Raw genomic sequence first — 18,206 nt, 5'->3', positions numbered from 1 at the left:
TCCTGTTCTTTGATCAAGGGTAAATGCAGGCCATCCACAGGAAAAAAATCCCATATGCGATCTGTATAGATAGAGGCTTAGCAATGTTTCAGTCGCTACTAGCACTTGCTGCTCACATGAAAAGATCCAGGTTCCGTACCAGCACCCACGCTATCTGTAACTCCAATTCCAGGGGATCTGATGTCTTCGTCTGACCTCTGGGGGTATGTAGTGCATATACATACATGTAAGCAAAAATCTTCACACAAAAGATGCATGAACAATTACATAATATCATTCAAAAGTCAGGCATGGTGGCTCATGCCTATAATTCCAGCACTCAAAATGCTGAGACAGGAGGACTGCCACAAGTTCAAGGTAAAACTGGGCTACATTGTGAGACCTTCCTTCAAAATCAACAACAAAAATCACAAAGAATAAGGAGCAGAACAATATGCTGAAAGACACTGTAAGAAGAGGACATGAAAGGAAAATTAGAGTTAGAAAATTTGAAAAATTAATAAAATTCATGAAGTTGATATAAAAGAAAGCTCGTTTCAGAAGAGAAAGCCAAACACAAAACAGAATGCCTTGAGTTAAATGAGAGAAAGGAGAAATCTAAAAAATATTAATCAAAATTGGTTAAAAAAAATACTCAACCAAAAATAAAGGTTAACAGAAACCTGCAAGGAGAAAATGAAAGCATCGGAGCTGACCGAATGCTATGAATCATGTAATTCACGAGTTTCTCAGAACACACGATCCATATATGAAGAATACACTGAATATGTGCAAATACCAACCGAGAATGCCATACACGTTTGCACACTCTAATAAATGAGTAGATGTGGAAGTAAGCGAGAGATTGAGGTCAGGCAGGAAGCTACCATCTGATACAAGATTGCTACTGATTGTCTTACAAGAGGCATTTGTTGTGGATATCCGTTGGCTGGTAATGATTTGTTAAGATAATAATACCGAGGTGACTCACTCCTACCTTCACGGCTTGTTCTGACTGTGCCTGGTGAAGCTGGGCTTGCAAATGTGTAATCAATTCCTCCTTCTCCTTGACTTGTTTTAGTTCTTTCAGCTCCTTTGAGTTCTTATAATGCTGAAAATTGCAACAGATTGAAGTCACTTACTTAAGAGTTACAATCAATATATATTTTATCTTTTTTACACTGTTTGCCTTTTAGAGACATTGAATTACAGCTTCATTAAAGTGATAGAAGCACTCAGGAGCGAGAAGCAGGAAGATCTCTCTTAGAAGCCATCCTGGTTTAGAGTCCCAGAACAGTCAGAAAGACCCTGTATCAAACAAACAAACAAAAACCAATAAAACCAACCAACCAACCACCACAACAAAATCAAACAGCAACGACAGAATCAAGAAAAAAAATTAACACAAAGGGATAAATTTTGGGCTGGGAAGATAGCTGAGTTTAAGAAAGCTTGTCCTACAACAATGGTGACTAGGGTTTGTATCCTAGAAGCCACAAATACCTGTTATTCCATCTTCAAAAGATCTGACACACCCTCATCTTGTCTCTGATACTCTTTTCTGTTGCTGTCCTCCATGTCCCCAGGCACACACATGCACACATGCACGCTGCACTAAGCACACCATGGCACACCGTGGTTACAGGGCTGCTGTGACTGACAGCTGGAGCGGACTGGGACGGCTGGACACCATTTATTGAACACGGAAAGGAAATGATGATATAAGATGCTGGCATGTTTAAGGCCTGAGGGCAAAGTAGCAAGCCTGAGTGAAATGATGAGTATAAAATGGAAAAAATAAAAAAATCTAACAATATGACTCATGGAAAGTCTGAAAGCTTCAACATGAAAAGGAAAAGGTTAGTGCCTGCCACCATAGCCAGGGGAAGAGAGTTGCCATAGGAACCATAGAGGATGAAAAGAATTCAAACAAAGAAATTACTTGCCTTTAAAACCAACTTTGAGATGTTAAACAACCCTATTAGATTCCCCTCCTTTTCGTGGCCCTGCTGTAGGAGGGGCTAAACCTAGGGCCTTATCCACACTGCATAGGTGCTCTTCTCCTGAGCCACATCCCCAGTGCAGTCAAGGGACAGCAATGTCCCTGAAAGGCAAGGCTAAGCAGGGCACTGGGAGGTAACAAGTGCCCTCAAGGGCTGTGGCTCAGAACTTGAAAAACTCCTCTCAGAAGGAACACTTCTGACAATATAATACAGGGGGCAGGGGGAGTCGAGGCTGACTTACAACCACTGTGAGCCACAGGGGCACAGCAACATCAGGGTAAACTGCACACGCCCCCAATACCTGACGGTTCCTGTTCGTTCTCTACAGCGATACCCAACACTCAGAAGGCAGAGGCTGAGAGATCAGGAGTCCAAGGTCATTCTTTGGCTAGCTACAGAGCAAGTTGGAGACCAGCCTGGAATACACGAGACCCTGTCTCAAACAAATTAAATTAAATTAAAATAATTTATCAAAAATTACTTAAACAAAACAAAAGCCCTCAACTCTTTGGCTTGCCACTTGTCTTTGAAAAAGTTCATGGACATCTTTTGAATCCTCAAGGGTTGGAAAATACAATGCAAACTATAAGAAAGGCAGACAAATTTACAGAAATAAACAGAGGTTTATAAACAAATATAGTGCTCCAGTCCAATTTACTCTTTACACTTTTCCTGTGGAACAAGAGTTATGTCCCTAAGGAGGAGGAAAGGGAGGATAGGGAGGAGGAAGGGGAGGATAGGGAGGAGGAAGGGGAGAAGGAAGATGTTAACAATAACTTTTTTGTATCTCCCCCCCCTCTCTCTTTTTTTTTCTTTTTTTTTTTGGATTTTCGAGACAAGGTTTCCTCCATAGCTTTTGGCTCCTGTCCTGGAACTAGCTCTAGTAGACCAGGCCGGCCTCGAACTCACAGAGATCCACTTGCCTCTGCCTTTCGAGTGCTGGGTTTAAAGGCGTGCGCCACAACCGCTGGTTAACAATAACTTCTTAAGACAGTTTGATACTAAACTGTCTAAGTAGATAGCAGAGACCCATCTTTCCCGGCTCATCTACACTTGGTTTCTTTCCCCACAGCTCTCGGACTAACAGGATCATTTACAGAGTGGCAGTGGTTTTCTTAAACATCACTTCTACTGCACGAGGGAGGCTGCTCACATCCCTCTAGCTTAAGTTATTCTCCTCAGAAGAACACACAACGGAGGTCTTGTTAATCTGGATCTGGACAAAGTTACTCACAGCTTCCAAACGATCTTTCATCTCTTGCTCGGCATTAAAGCCCGACAATTCATGTAAAACTGCATTCCCTATGTCATAAAATAGCCTCAGCATCTCTGCAAGAGAAATAGAAAGAAAGCGCAACAATCAGTAAAAACAGATACAGGCTGCTGGGGAGTAAGTAAAGCAGATGGGTGCAGCTAGACATTAGTACCCATATCATCTGTGTGAGAGAAGGGACTGTCACTGGATTCTGGGTGCAGCCAGCTGTGTGCCACACCCTGTCCTGCTCAGGTGCCTTATTGCACGCACCATCACTAGGATCAGTTTGAATAATAAAATGCAAGAACACAATCTTTAAATGCAAGGACATCATTGTCAAGGATGTCTTAAGGGCTGCCTTTTAATACCCTATGTTTTTTCATTGATAAACAAAAATCTTAAGTTTTCCTTCTCCCACATTGATCCTTTTCTGATTTTCGATAAAACCCCAAGACTCATCAAAATTTCCCTTCTCATGTGTTCCCGAAGCCCGTTCTTTCATGTAGTTTCCCTGACAAACCATGTGGTGTCAGTGGAGAGTCACTATTCAATGTGGAGTATAGACATTTACAGTAGTAAATGACTGAAATCAGTATCCGCTTGTTCTGAGCAGAATTAGAAAACAAAAGGCAACACAAGCAGAGAGCAGGAGACAAAGTCCAGAGCAGAAATCAGTGAACAGAAAATTAAACCCATAAAGAAAAGGCTGTGCTCAGAAAAGCTACACCCCCAAAGCCCCTATGCTGAGGATTCAGGGCCTGCGCATGCTGTGTAGACACTCAACCGCTAATCCACACCCCAACCATTGAAGATTAATTTTAATAAAGGAAATGAACACCATCAGTAATCTTTCATAGAGATCTGTATAAATCTTCTAAAGAAATTCATACTAGAATATAACTTATCAGATGATTATTCTGTCTTTAAATTTTACATGCCGCTCTTGGGAATAAGCAAACAACCAACTGATGGACTCAGAAGATGGCAATAGGCAGGGAAGAAGGAACATGTGTGTGCTTCTTAGATCCCCAGATAAGAGCAAAGCAAGTAGAGGAACAGCAAAGACCTGTGGGCAACCTGAGCAGAACAAACAGCGCCCCCCAACAACAGAAAAGTCCCTGCACAATCAAGTTTCCTGTCAACCCCCAGGTTAACGTAGCAACAGTCAAAATCAACGACCACCACCAAATCTGGCTTCAGCAGTGTCCGTTCAAGAGGAAACAGATGGTAGCCACGGGTGTGCAACAAACCAAGCAAAGGGCAGAGCCAATTGGCGTTTGTTAACTAATCAGTGTGTCGAGCACACTGATGAGGGAATGGCTCACAGACTGCCAGGTCTGGCAGCACACTTGGAATCCTAGAACCAAAAATGTGAAGGCAAGACCTCGAGACTCCCTGGACAGCCATCCTCACTTATCTGACCAGCACAGGTCCCAGGGAGACCCTGTCTCAAAAGGGCAAGGGTGGAGGATTCCTAAGGGCACCCAGGGGTGACCTCTAGCCTGCACGCACACACGCACGCACATACACACACACACACAAACATGAACGCACACACAAGTGTGCACTACCTTCCCATAAAATTATTCAGAAAAAAAAAAACAACTATTCTAACATTTTCAGGCCCTGATCAAGGTATCTAGATACCGATCAGTCAATAGCTGATAAAGTAAAGTCCAGACATTATGAACTTCCCAAAGAAAGAAGATAACCACCTTCTAGAGTCTTGTCAAAGCATGGAAACTCAGGCCACCCATCCTGCTACATCTGCAGGAAACGCAGAGGACAGAGGAACACACTGAACCACATAAGCCATGTGCACTCCTGCGGAGTGTCCAACTCCACAGCCGCAGGACCCATGTCTCTCTACACACCGTTGTAAGCAAAAGATGGAAGACGTAGCAAGTGAAAAGGGCAAGATTCCCAAAAGGATAATAAAACTAAAAGGAAAGCATAAAGAAGGGCTTCTAGAATGGACAACCAAGTTATATCTGTTACAGTAACTATATGTTTTATAGTGTGCCTTTCTATATCTGTGTTTTATCAATGAGAAGTGGTTTTCTAAAGAAAAATGAACAGAAACTGTTAAATAATTATGTTTAGAGACACCCATAGGAAACTTAAGTTCTTATTTTTATTGACACATATCTGTACATTCCATAAGGTATATGATGTTGAGATTCAGGCATATAGTGTGTGGTTTTCCACTGAGGGTGATTAGCATATTTATAAAGGAGTCTCTAGACTTAAAGCCAGGCTTTGTCACACACCCCACCTAGAAACACGCAGGACTGGCCGGCTCGCCCACCTCTGAGCCTCTCCCAAGGAGAAAGGACCCTGCTGGCCACCAGGGTGTCTAAATGCTCCTGGGCCTCATAGGGCTGCAGCAACTGGGCTGCCACCTAGGATGGGCAGGTGACAGAGGCGGAGCTGCGAGGGGCGGGGCGGCCGGCTGAGCTCCAGTGTCCCCTGGCCAGCGGTGCACTGTGGGCCTATGCGGGGCTCCCAGCGAGGCCTGCCCACCAGACTCACCTGCAGGTGGGTGGCACCGGCAAAGCCGGGCTCCCCCCCGCTCGACCTAAGCCAAGTCAACTCAGGAATACCGCTCGACCTAAGCCACGTCAACTCTGGAATCCCAAACTCAGCGCCTCCGCCTCCACGTCCCTGAAACACGACCACTCTCCCTGGGTCGGAAGACGAGACTGAGGCTTCTGCCTTTGGAACTGTGAAAGCGCCATTACCCTGGCGACCAGGCAGGCCTTGTTTGTTACCTATCGCATCACAATGACAGACACCAATTGATGCCCTACAACCTTCCACTTCCACAAAGACACAACCAAGGGGTTCTAAGGGGGAGAGGCATGGCAGATGATTATGTGTTGGGGTGTGACCCAGGAGAAGATCCAAGAAGGCGGGGCTATGGAGAGAGGATGGGTATTCTGAAAACATCAGGTGTTTGCTGCATAGTTTGGGAGTTCAGGTTTACCCTAATTTCTTACCTACTGCTGTTTGTGCTAGAGACTATGGGCCAGGCTTTTGAGGAGATTTTGGACTAGGGGCACCAGCTGCTAGTATTGGGTTCTGTGTGAGAACCCACCCGGAGTAGAGCCTGAAACTTGGTTTAGTATGGCTTTTTAACTTTGCGATGAAAAAAGGAGAACCAGAGACGAGGCTAGTAAAAGACAACAGCAATTTAGCAAGGGTCGGACTACAACCTGACCTCACAAGGCATCCTTTGTTGGGATCGCTCAGGATGTGATCTAAGAGACAGTCAAGAGTTGGAAAGTGGTGCTTCAGCTGGGATAAGCAGACAGAGATCAAAGGGCTCAGGCTCTGGGAAGAGTCAGTGAGGAGCTCCAACAAGAGACAGAGAGCACTCATCAAGTGCTCCTTCCCCCCAAAAGGCCGGCCGGCAGAGGGTGCAGAAATCTAGCCAACTCCTAATGATTTCAGACATTCTTCGTAAGAATGTTACTATGAATTTATGGAATCTCGTTGTACACCAAGCACTCAGCTAGCCCACTGTATTTGCAGTCTCATCCTAGTGACCACACAATCCCGACGCTCAAATAGTAGCTCAGTGAGGCATCTCTCAGCTGCTTATTTAAAGTTGTGTATTTACTATATCTATTTTGCCACCTAACGTAACTATCTTATTGCCTTATCACACTTTATTATAAGAAGTCTCTTTTGATCTCAGTTGTATGTCCACGTCCCTTGAAGCAGTATTATGTGTAATATCTTTAATTTAAATGCAATATAATAAACTTAAATTATTTAGCTTATAAAATAGGTTTATAAAAAATAAAACCCCGAAGGTGCAAATTAGGAAAGACTGTTGGCAGACTCTTAATGACTTCCAAAGATTGCTAGGGGACATTTTCCTTCTATGGCACACTATTGGAATAAAACCTGACGACCTGATTAATTTAAACAAAACCTTAGCTGGTGACAATGACTTAAACAGACCCAGGGTATTGTCAACTGGAAGAGAGAATTGGCTTTGATTGAAGAGAAATTACAGAAGGCACATGTGGATCATGTAGATCTGAGTCTTGCCTGCATTTTGGTCATGTTATCCCCCTAACATTCCACTACAGGAATTTTAATGTAGAGAGAAGATATTATCTCAGAATGAATCTTTTACCACATAAACTGAGTATAAAATCAAAAATTTATGTGAAAAGGGTCTCAGTTATGTGGAAGGACACTTAAAAGAAATCCCACACTAGCTCAGAACTAACAAATAGACGGTTATTTATTTAGGGGTCGACACAAAATCAGAATCCTCTGCTGGAACAGACATCTTCCTTACCTTTAGGACTCCACAGATTTCAGTGCTGTTCGCAATAGGGACCCTCCAGTTGCCTCGGTCCTAGTGTCCTCTTGCAGCAATTGAAAAGTAACTGAGACAGTGAGCAGAACAGCCTTACTGGAAGAAGTGTGTCACTGGGGCAGGCTTCGAGATTAAAATCCTCCTGACAGTCCCCACTAGTTCTCTCAGCTTCATGATTATGGTTTAAGATTTGAGCTCTCAGCTTCCTGTTCCTGCTTTTTGTCACCTTGCTGTACCCACCATTATATATCCTAACCTTGTGGAACCCTAAGTCCAAATAAACTCTTTCTTCTATCAGTCGCTTTGGTCTTGGTGTTTTATCATAGCAACAAGAAAGGAACTAAGATAGCATTTTTTTAGTTAATTTTTTAAAACTTAATTAACATTTTTTCCATTTATTTTACATATCAATTACAGTTTTCCCTCCCTCCTCTCCTTCTGTCCTGTGCATCAAGTCCCTTCCTCCTCCCATCCCCCCTTCCCCATCCACTCCTCATCTGCCTCCATTCAGAAAAGTGCAGGCCCCCATGGGCTTGAACAAAGCAGGGCACATCAAGTTGAGGCAGGACTGAGCTCCTCCATCTGCATCATGGCTGGTTGAAGAAATCCAGCATGGGAAACAGATTCCCAAAAGCCATCTAAGCATCAAGGACAGGTCCTGGTCTCACTGCTAGGAGCTTTACAAACAGACCAAGGAACTAGGACATTTAGGGGTCTGGAGCTTGAGTTCTTACCTTACTTTTATGCTGCAGGAAGAAGGCAGTGAGGCACAGCCATCTTCCCTGATGAAGAGAGCCTGCACAAAATCAGAGGGTCAGATTTCCCTGAAGGGAGCTGACATAGGAAACTTACTCTGAAAGTACATCATCAGAGAGAGTCTATACCTCACATATCCGTGGGGTCAGCCCAACAGAAGCCTGGATGACAGAAAAAGAAAAACATTACTGTTAACTCTGGGCAATGCCCCTGCCCTCCTCTTACCCCCAAACACCCGGGATCCTGGACCCCCCCAAACACAGAGGAGGGGTGTGTGGGCTTAGTGCTAGCTAGCCACGATAGAAGGACGTATAAAACTTGAGGCTGGCACTATCAAGAGACACAGATGAGAGGCAGATTATTACCATAAATAGATAGGAGAAGCTGGCAAACTTAGACATGTGCTTTCCTGCAATGAACTTTATCATTTTCCACCACTAATGTGGTCTCTTCTAGATCCCTACTGTGTCTAGATCCCTAGATACAGAAGCACACACAAACACCCTCTGCAAAACTGCAAAAATCGAAAGAAGTAGGTATTTCCTCTATCTCATAACCAGAGGCTTAAGGTTTTATCCCTTTTGACCTAGTAGGATTTTTTTTTATTAATTTCAAATGTCTGAAACCACACTAACCACAGACAAAGGGAACAGTGAGCTGTACCCAGAGAAGTGGGCTATTTTTTCAGATTGTTTCTATACAATGTTATTTGTCAACCAGTGCTCAGGTCATCTCACTAGCATACTTCTATATCTTCTAGGTTTGTTTGTTTGTTTTGTTTTGTTTTTTCGAGACAGGGTTTCTGGAGCCTGTCCTGGAACTAGCTCTTGTAAACCAGGCTAGCCTCAAATTCACAGAGATCCACTTGTCTCCACCTTCAGAGTGCTGGGATTAAAGGCTTGCACCACCACTGCCTGGCTAGAAAGGGTATTCTTTTTTTTTTTTTTAGTTGTTGCAAAAAAAAAAAATCCCATTTCCCTCCCCCTCCTTGCACACATTACCCCTTCCCTCACTCCCCTCCCCCTCTCCCCACTCCTCTTTCCCTCCCAACACTCCATTTCCCCCTCCCTCTTGAGAATGAAGAGCAGTCTAGATTCCCTGCCCTGCTGGAAGTTCAAGGTCCTCCCACTTCTATCCAGGACCAGGAAGGTGAGCATCCAAACAGGCTAGGCTCCCACAAAGCCAGTTCACATATTAGGATCGAAACCTAGTGCCCTCGTCCTTGGCTTCTCATCAGCCTTCATTGTCCGCCACGTTCAGAAAATCCGGTTTCATCCCATGCTTATTCAGTCCCAGTCTAGCTGGCCTTGGTGAGCTCCCAATAGATCAGTTCCACTGTCACAGTGGGTGGGTGCACCCCCCGTGGTCCTGACTAAGGGTATTCTTAAGGAATGCTATCCCCTTAATTTTATTTTTATTGCTGTTGTCTGTTTTGAGACAGAGTCTCAGTGTGTATCCCTGGATGGCCTGGAATCAAAGATTTGCCTTGCCTCTACTACCTTCAAAGATTAAAGGGATTAAAGGCATGTGCCACCATACCTGGCATTATCCCCTCAATTTTCTGTGATTAAAAACAACTTGCATTATACTCTACATTTTTAAAAAGCCCCCAGCAAAGCTACATCTCTTGCTTTCTTCTAATACACATAGCTTTGAAAGCTGAACACGGCATTCTTATCCCTGTATAGCACTAAAATGCAGTCCAGGTTTAACCCCAGTCAAATTGTGAAGCTTTATGTGATGAACCTGGAATACATATATCCAGTGGGATCAACAAGGACTCATTGTCAAAGGGAATCATGAAAGTCTAGTTTTTCAAAGTTTCACAAAGAGAGACTAATTATACAAACTTTACTGTTCAGGTAAACTAGTAAAATGCCATTGTTAAGTATAGGAGAGGGTCACACGCATGCCTTTAATCCCTTTAATATTGATTATGGAGGTCATGCTCCATATCACAGTGGTAAGGACAATGTAAGATACAGGTTTGTTGTGACATTAGGAAGATAGTTCACTCCAGTGCTAACACTTACTGGAGTCCCCAGCATGGTATATGTCTTCCCAGAGCCCGTCTGCCCATAGGCAAAGAGGCATATGTTGTAACCTTGGGCAGCTCCAGACAGTACTTCAGTACCCAAGTCCTGGAACACCTGTAACAACAAAAGTAGAAAGCTTATTGATCCATCTTCCCACAGCACATTGAAAAAATACATTAAACCTAAAAAAAAAAAATAAAATTAAAATATTGGGGCTAGAGAGATAGTTCAGCAGTTAAGAGCACTGGACCTCAGGTTCAATTTCCAGTACCCACATGGCAGCTCACACCTGAACTGGTCATTCGTAAGAATCACTTCAGCTTCACAAGAAAAGATTTTAAGGGAAAATTCAAATTGCTCAAATATTTTTAGGTACCTACTGAGTACTAGCCTCATTTTTTGTTTGTTTTAAAATACGTTTCCTAGTCCTTTTTGTTTTCTTTTTTTCCCCAAGACAGGGTTTCACTGTGTAGCTCTGGCTGTCTTGGAACTTGATTTGTAGACCACTGCCCAGGGCTAGTCCTTTTAAAAAGGATTTATTTTCATTACCTGCATGTAGGTGCATGTAGTATGTGGAGTATGTGCACACGTGTGTGAGTGCCTGGTGAAACCAGAAGAGAGCATCAGAGTCCATGGAACATAAGCTACAGGCAGTTATGACTACTTGGTACAGGCACTAGAAACCAAACTTAGGTCATCTAAAAGAGCAGTAAGTATCTCAAATGGCTGAGCAGTATCTCAGCCCCAGTGTTCTGTAGTCTAACACAAAAGAGCCTAAGGCAGGACAAAGATAAAAAGGCAAAAACCTGCTCCTCCTGATACACAGAGAAATGTTCACTAAGGCTAATGAGGTGGTTACAGTGAAACACTGCTCAAGAAGGTGACTCATGGTCTGAAGACCCCACAGGACCAGCTAGAAGTTAGAGAGAGCTGTCCCTGACAGTCGCTCCTCTGACTGCTCCTGATAGCTGGTAGGTTCTGCTGGACAATCGCTTCATCTGTGGTCAGATTTTGTGACTAATTCAGAAACCACCAGTAATCCTCATGTGGCAACTGCACTTTAAGTTTCTAGGTTTCCTGAAATTTCAACTGAACTCTGCCAGGCAGCATCCTAACACTCTTGACCACCGATGCTGGTCGTGGTGGGAAGCAGAACCCAGTTTTCCACCTCGGAGCCCTTTCACTTGCTGGCAGCTGGAACAATGACACACACAAGGAGGCTGCCAAGCAGGTAGACAGTCCCATTTGACTTCCCGAAGAAAGACACAAAAGCAGAACAGCAGATGACAAGTTCTCCAGGAGTGCCCAGCACAGCGGCGGAAGTGTCAACTATGGCGCTCGTGCCAGCCTACTCTGTGTGGCACTGCCTGCGATTCCTGCTGCCGCGGGGGCCCCAGTGCTTTCCTGATTATTTTATCGACTTCCCTTTCAATTCTGTGAAACATCTAGTATGGTTCCAGATTGTGGTGTGCACCTAGTCTTGTGCTTCAAAGTTGGTGATCCTAGGCAAGTTCCTTGCATTTTGTAAACTCCAGTTTCTCCAGCTGTAAGATGTCTATCACACAGACTGCTGTCACAGGCGAAACTGGGGGCAACCAGGTAAAGACAGGAGCTAAGTCAAGACTACATCGTCTCGTATTCCAGCAGCTCCACTTAGGCTTCTTGGCCGTTATTACTTCTGTTTGCTTTTTAATGTGTCCATGGTCTAGGCAAAAGGCCAAAAGAACCCAGGGTGCTGTGAAGACTTGAGCTCTGTTCAAGAGAGATCCTTCCCATGGTCTCTCTTGTAGCTCTCTCTAGTCACACAAACTATGTTAACAAAGTTAAAAATTGGGAGAGGTCTTGCTTGCCTCCTAAAGTCTGGCCAGGTGACATTCCTTGAGTCTGAAGAAGCAATATATTTTGCTGCATTAGATTAGATGAATTGACTACCATTCATTCACTATTTGAAATATCCTCCACACACTCCAGCTTCCTGGGGCAGGAGGTGAGAACAGAGGTGGAAACAGCGAAGGGCCACATCTAAATCTAAACTTTATTTCTGCCCTGTTGCAGAATTGTTCATACTACCACTCTGCTGTGGCAATAAGGTTTACCTTGTATTCGAGGCCAGAGCTAGCTAATAGCTGACCAAAATTAGCCATAGAGGTTTTGGAGGACTGAGGATATATAGAGAGACATGGGAAGTAGTAGAGAGATGCTTAGAAAGATGTGTGTTCTTTGGATTAAGGAAGGAGACAGAAAGGAGGTCACTAGTTACTTCTCTGCCCCTGATCAATCTGGTTCTAACCCCATATCTGACTCGGGAGTTTTTATTAATAATAGAATAATTTAGGTAATCGTTACTACCCACAGTTTATGCTCAGCTGAGCAGAATAAAGAGAGAGAAAAAAACCAAAGATTGTTACTTCGTTCATGTCCTTATCCAAATGCCTATGTGTTCTCTGAAAGTACCACTGAAGAAAGCACTATAGCTGATGATAGAAGAATATCAACAGGATCAGGGCTCCAGTCAAGAATGATGGAGACTAAGACACAGTACCACAGCTGGGCGGTGTTGGCACACACCTTTAATCCCAGCACTTGGGAGAGAGAGGTAGGCAGATCCCTGTGAGTTCAAAGCCAGCCTGGTCTACAAGCGCTAGTTCCAGGACAGGCTCCAAAGCTACAGAGAAACCCTATCTAGAAAAACCAACAAAAAGATACAGTACCCACTCCTCAAGAGCTGGTAGGCTTAGCTCATCAGAAGATCCTGGAAAAGCCACAACCTTAGAAAGAGGAAAACAGCGAGATAAGACATGTTCCACTCCACCCATGTTAACACAATGAGACATAAGCCATGTCAGGGGAGCAGCGGGTGACAATTGGGGTTCGAGGTGTCAGCCCATCAGTAGGAGACTCTCTGGTGGGTGAGGCAAGGCCCTGAGACTACAGACTCCAGGATGTCTTTTGATTCTCTTGTGCCTTTACATGTTGCTGTTGCTATCTTTCTCTGGTGTGAATCGGGTATGGGGAGATGCCCTACTGCCTGTAATGTAATGTGTTTATCTCATGGAAACATCCTGCTCACTGGACATTTTTTACCTGTAGACTATAATAAAAAATGACTTCTCTCTAACAGATACTGTTTAATTGATAATAATAATGTTACATTATACAATATATTATATAATAATATTAAAAATACAGAGTTGTGATAAATAAAAGTAACTACAAGGAAACGTCACACAACAGGGGTCTATGTAAGGGGTCACTTAAGGAGCTGCCTAGATCATAGCTCAAGTTAATGATTAAGAGAAACAGTTGAGTCCCAGGAACCAGGCTGGCTCAAAATCCTTTAATCTTAGAGCTGAAAGACTCTAATGCCAAAAGACATAGTCACGGGTCTCGGTGTGCATCATTAGCTGAAACAAAGCGTTTTTACCTGTACTCTGTAAGAAATTTAACACAGTCACTGTATGGGGTAGATATATTGGATTGAACAGCCGTATTTCAGAAGTACCTTCATCTTGAAGAATCCTTGTAGAAAACAGTGAATGTTTTGCCAAAGGGTCCTGTGGCCATCCTATGACTTTGGTCACAAGACACCTCAGGTACACTTGAGGCTCTTGTATTATTGTGTATTGCACACAATGCATAGTGAATGACTAGAATCATGGAGGCATGTGATGGTCTTCAGTAAGATGTGCAAATTTAGATTAGGGACCTTGGTATGAGGAAATACTGTATAACAATCAATAAATACGTCTTTGTATGGCTGTTTGGGGTCCAGTCCAAGCCCAGTCCATTCCAGTTCAGTCTATCAGAAGAGGCTGGACCTTTCTGCTGCTACATGGGCCTTAAAAAATACAGAAGAATAAAGAAGGAAAGCATCAAGAGATTGAGTGAGTGTCTTTTTCCTTAACACCCTCAGACAGAAAAGTCTAATGTTGTGAATTGCCCTTTGAACCCTGTGCTGCTTGGAGGCTGGTCCCCCAGGCAGCAATACTATAGTGGCATTTCATTTGTATTTTAATAAATAAATGTTTGCCAGAAGATTAGAGAGTAAAACAGCCTCACTGTTCAGCCTTACACACACCTTTAATCTCAGTAGCCACACTAGTTGCAATAGAAACTGGGTGGTGCATGTCTTTAATCCCAGTGGTGCATGCTCTTAATCCCGGCCCTAGGGAGGATTATAAAGTGGGAGGAGACAGCTCTCAGACACAGTCTCATTCTGAGATTCCTGGAGGCAGGATCGCCATTTTTGGATGGAGGTCAAAGTAAGAGCCAGTAGCTGGCTGTTTTGCTTTTTGGGTCTTCAGGTTGAACCCCAATTTCTCTGAGTTTTTATTAATTGTGCCTCACAATATGACATCATAGTCTAAGAGTTAAGATAAATCACTGAACTACAGTCTGCCGCAGACACCAATTAAGAATAGATAGGTGACTTCCTTTATTTTTTAAGAATTCAAGTAATGGAACATATATAATGCACAGCACTATAGACCTTGTTCTTTTTTCCTCTCCCTCTCTCTCCCTCCCTCTCTCTCTCCCTTCCTCCCTCCCCCGCTCCCCCCTCTTTCTTTCTTTCTTTCTTCCTTTCTTCCTTTCTTCCTTTCTTCCTTTCTTTCTTCCTTTCTCTTTTTCCTTTTTATTTTGTTGTTCTAAATAGGGTTTCTCTGTGTAACAGTCCTGGCTGTCCTGGAACTCACTCTGTAGATCAGGCTGGTCTCAAACTCAGAGAACCTGCCTGCCTCTGCCTTCAGAGTGCTGGGACTAAAGGTGTGTGTCACCAGGCCCGGCTCAGACATCCCTTTCTCAAATCCAACCAGAATCAACAACACTGCTGACAATTTCCTAACAATGGTTCATCCAAGCATAGGGGCGGCCTACATATTCCTAGAGGGATTTGTCACTGATAAGTTGCTTTGGTTTGTATGGGTTTTTATTCTGTTAGCTATTATGTTCTCTAACCAAGTGGACTCATAGCAAAAGTAATTGTAAAAAGTGCATATGGACCCAGCAGTGTTAGTGCACGTCTTTAATCCCAGCACTCAGGCAGATCTCGGCGAGGTTGAGGCCAGTCTGGACAGCAAAGGCTGTTACACAGAGAAAGCCTATCCTAAAAACAAAAACAACAACAACAAAACCATATAGTTCCTGGATAGCTTTGTGTCATCTTAACACAAGCTGGAGTCATTTGAAAAGAGGGACTCTCAACTGAAAACAATGCCTCCATAAGAGCTGCCTGCAGGCAAGTCTATAGTGTATTTTCTAAACTATTAATTGGCATGGGTGGTGGCATCCTTGGGCTGGTGATCTTGGGTGCTACAAGAATGCAAACTGGGCAAGCCATGAGGAGCAATCCAGTAAGCAGCCAGCAAGCAGCCAGCACTCCTCCATGACCTGCATCAGCTCCTGACTCCAGGTTTCTGCCTTGCTTGAGTTCCTGCCCTGACTTCTCTCAGTGATGAACTGTTATTTGTATTTTAATAAATAAAGCTTGCCCGAAGGTCAGTGAAAAGCAGCCACACTAGTCAGCCATACAGACCAGGCAGTGGTGGCACACACCTTTAATCCAGCAGCCACACTAGTCAGCCATACAGACCAGGCAGTGGTGGCACACACCTTTAATCCAGCAGCCACACTAGTCAGCCATACAGACCAGGCAGTGGTGGCACACACCTTTAATCCAGCAGCCACACTAGTCAGCCATACAGACCAGGCAGTGGTGGCACACATCTTTAATCCAGCAGTTACACTAGTCAGCCATAGAGGCTGCATAGTGGTGGTGCACGTCTTTAATCCCAGCACTAGAGAGGAATATAAGGCAGACGAGGACTGGTTCTCTTTCAGTCTGAAGATTTCAAAGAGGTAAGAGCTCTCTAGTGGCTTGGCTGCTTTTGCTTTTCTAGTCTTCAGGTGGAACCCCAATATCTGTCTCTTGGTATTTATTATTCATGCTGCAGAAAATGACTCAGGAAAAAACAGAATGGAGCCTTGAAAATCAAGTAGGTTGTGTAACAGAAATATGTCTAAACTGTATAAACAACTGTGTTACACTGTGAGGGATTAACTTAATGGAATTTGGAAAATCAAATACATGAAGAAAAAGGACTCAAATGTTAGTGCAAGGTAAACACGCTTATTTTCTTCCACTAAGCGCGCTGCATTCTTTAGATGACAAGGCAATCACGTTCAGCCAGAAAACTATCAATAATATAAGACAATTAGACAGTACAGAAATGAAGAAATCACCGATAACCCTTCAATCACAAAAAAATAAAAACTGAAATTGTGGATGACCCAAAATGCAATAAAGATAATAACCTATTGGTAAAATACAGCAAACATGGACCACAGTAAATTATGGCTTCATCTAATTACAGAGAAAGGTCTAAATGTATTTTAACCTATAGTCTTCCTACAAATTAGGGGAAATGGGGTGGGAGGTGAGTAGAACATAATTAATAGACAAACCATTAACTCCACACAAGGAAATTTTTTTTTTACACAAGGAAACTTTAGAAACAAAGAAAATTTTGTTATGTGTAACAACATGGATGAAAAAAGAAAAAAGGTATTTTTCTCCACTTACTATTCAAGGTTCATCTATGTTGTTGCACAGATCAAACTTTATAAAACACCATTTCTCAGCACGTATCTCAACCACCCAGACAATATTAAAAGTATGTTGGTAACATAGAGGAAGAGGGAGAAAGGAGAGATAGGTAATGCTAAGAATGTCTGAAAAGGCCACATATTATTTTGCGAGTGCATCTTAAAATGCTAAAGTAACATGTGTACGTGTGTGTGCGTGCACATATATATACATATATATATTAAATGGAGTTACAGCACACAAGGTGATAATGTTCCTTTTGACCACACAGTTATCTTCTGAAGAAACATGTTCATAATATTGAGTTGAGCCAGATGAGAGTTGTGAGCAAAGGCCAGGGTGACAGAGAGAGTCTGAGTCATACATAGTCTTAGTGCTTCCAAAACTTTCCCCAACACAGTATTTATTTAGGCATAATAACATCACAGCTGGGGAGAAAGGAAAAACAAAACCAAGCCAAATAAGCATTGCCTTCCTAGCCTTTAGACTCTTTGTCCCTTCTTTCCTTTGTTCTCAAATGGAACTGTCCCTCCACCACTGCTCTCATGAGAATAGCATGTAAAACAGTGGTCCTGGGAGTTGGATCCATGGCTATAGAGATTCTCTGGGTTCACCATCACGAGAAAACCCTAGGCAAGCCCCTGAAGTACTAGACAGAGGATGCTCATTTAAGGCTGAGGCTCCGACATGGCATCTACAAGCAACACAGTGCACATAAATGAATGTATAACAATGGACTGAATCCGGTATGCTCACAAAATATATGCAGAATAAAATTACATTATGGTTGTTCAGTAGTTTTCCTTTAAATCCTGAATTCCTTTCCACATGTTTGATGCTCGTTAGTCTTGCATACAGCACTGTTTCCAGTGTACTCAAAAGAGCTCCTCAGCATTGTTTTCAATGGGTTTGGTCCAGCAGCACCAAGACATAGTCAAGTAGGACCAAGCTGTTTCATATCGTTTGAGCTGCAAATACTTGTATAGAAGGAAGCTGGAAATATGGCTGAGTGGTATTCACCAGACAAGGCCAATGTGAAAACTAGAGTTTGGGTTCTCAGAACAAAAAAAGCTGGGGGGGTGTGGTAGACCACCTGTAATGCTAGCACGTAGAAAGGGAAGAAAGGGAATCCTCAGCTAGACTAGGCAAAAAGTTGAATCCAAGTTCAGTGGGAGAGACTGCCTCAGTATGTAAGGCAGAGAGTGACTAAGGAAAACACTGGAAATCAACCCTGGGC

The 18,206-nt window shown here is 43.3% G+C and overlaps 1 protein-coding gene across 1 annotated transcript in view; it reads right to left on the bottom strand.

The window, feature by feature from the left end:
- Nucleotides 1-1,010: 1,010 nt before the first annotated feature.
- LOC142844261 (uncharacterized) overlaps nucleotides 1,011-18,206 on the bottom strand; it is a 40,543-nt gene continuing 23,347 nt past the window's right edge. The window contains exons 7-13 of the mRNA XM_075962597.1: nucleotides 10,363-10,479; nucleotides 8,458-8,490; nucleotides 8,308-8,369; nucleotides 7,553-7,643; nucleotides 3,217-3,311; nucleotides 1,483-1,724; nucleotides 1,011-1,090 (exon numbers count right to left, since the gene is read on the bottom strand). Of these exons, the coding sequence (XP_075818712.1) occupies nucleotides 7,613-7,643; nucleotides 8,308-8,369; nucleotides 8,458-8,490; nucleotides 10,363-10,479 (243 nt within the window). The 3' untranslated portion in view covers nucleotides 1,011-1,090; nucleotides 1,483-1,724; nucleotides 3,217-3,311; nucleotides 7,553-7,612. The remainder of the gene's footprint in view (nucleotides 1,091-1,482; nucleotides 1,725-3,216; nucleotides 3,312-7,552; nucleotides 7,644-8,307; nucleotides 8,370-8,457; nucleotides 8,491-10,362; nucleotides 10,480-18,206) is intronic.

Source organism: Microtus pennsylvanicus, chromosome 2, assembly GCF_037038515.1.
Source record: "Microtus pennsylvanicus isolate mMicPen1 chromosome 2, mMicPen1.hap1, whole genome shotgun sequence".
In the NCBI taxonomy this organism is placed as follows: Eukaryota; Metazoa; Chordata; class Mammalia; order Rodentia; family Cricetidae; genus Microtus; species Microtus pennsylvanicus.
Note: the sequence above shows the minus strand (reverse complement) of the source record. Positions and strands in the feature narration are given on the sequence as shown.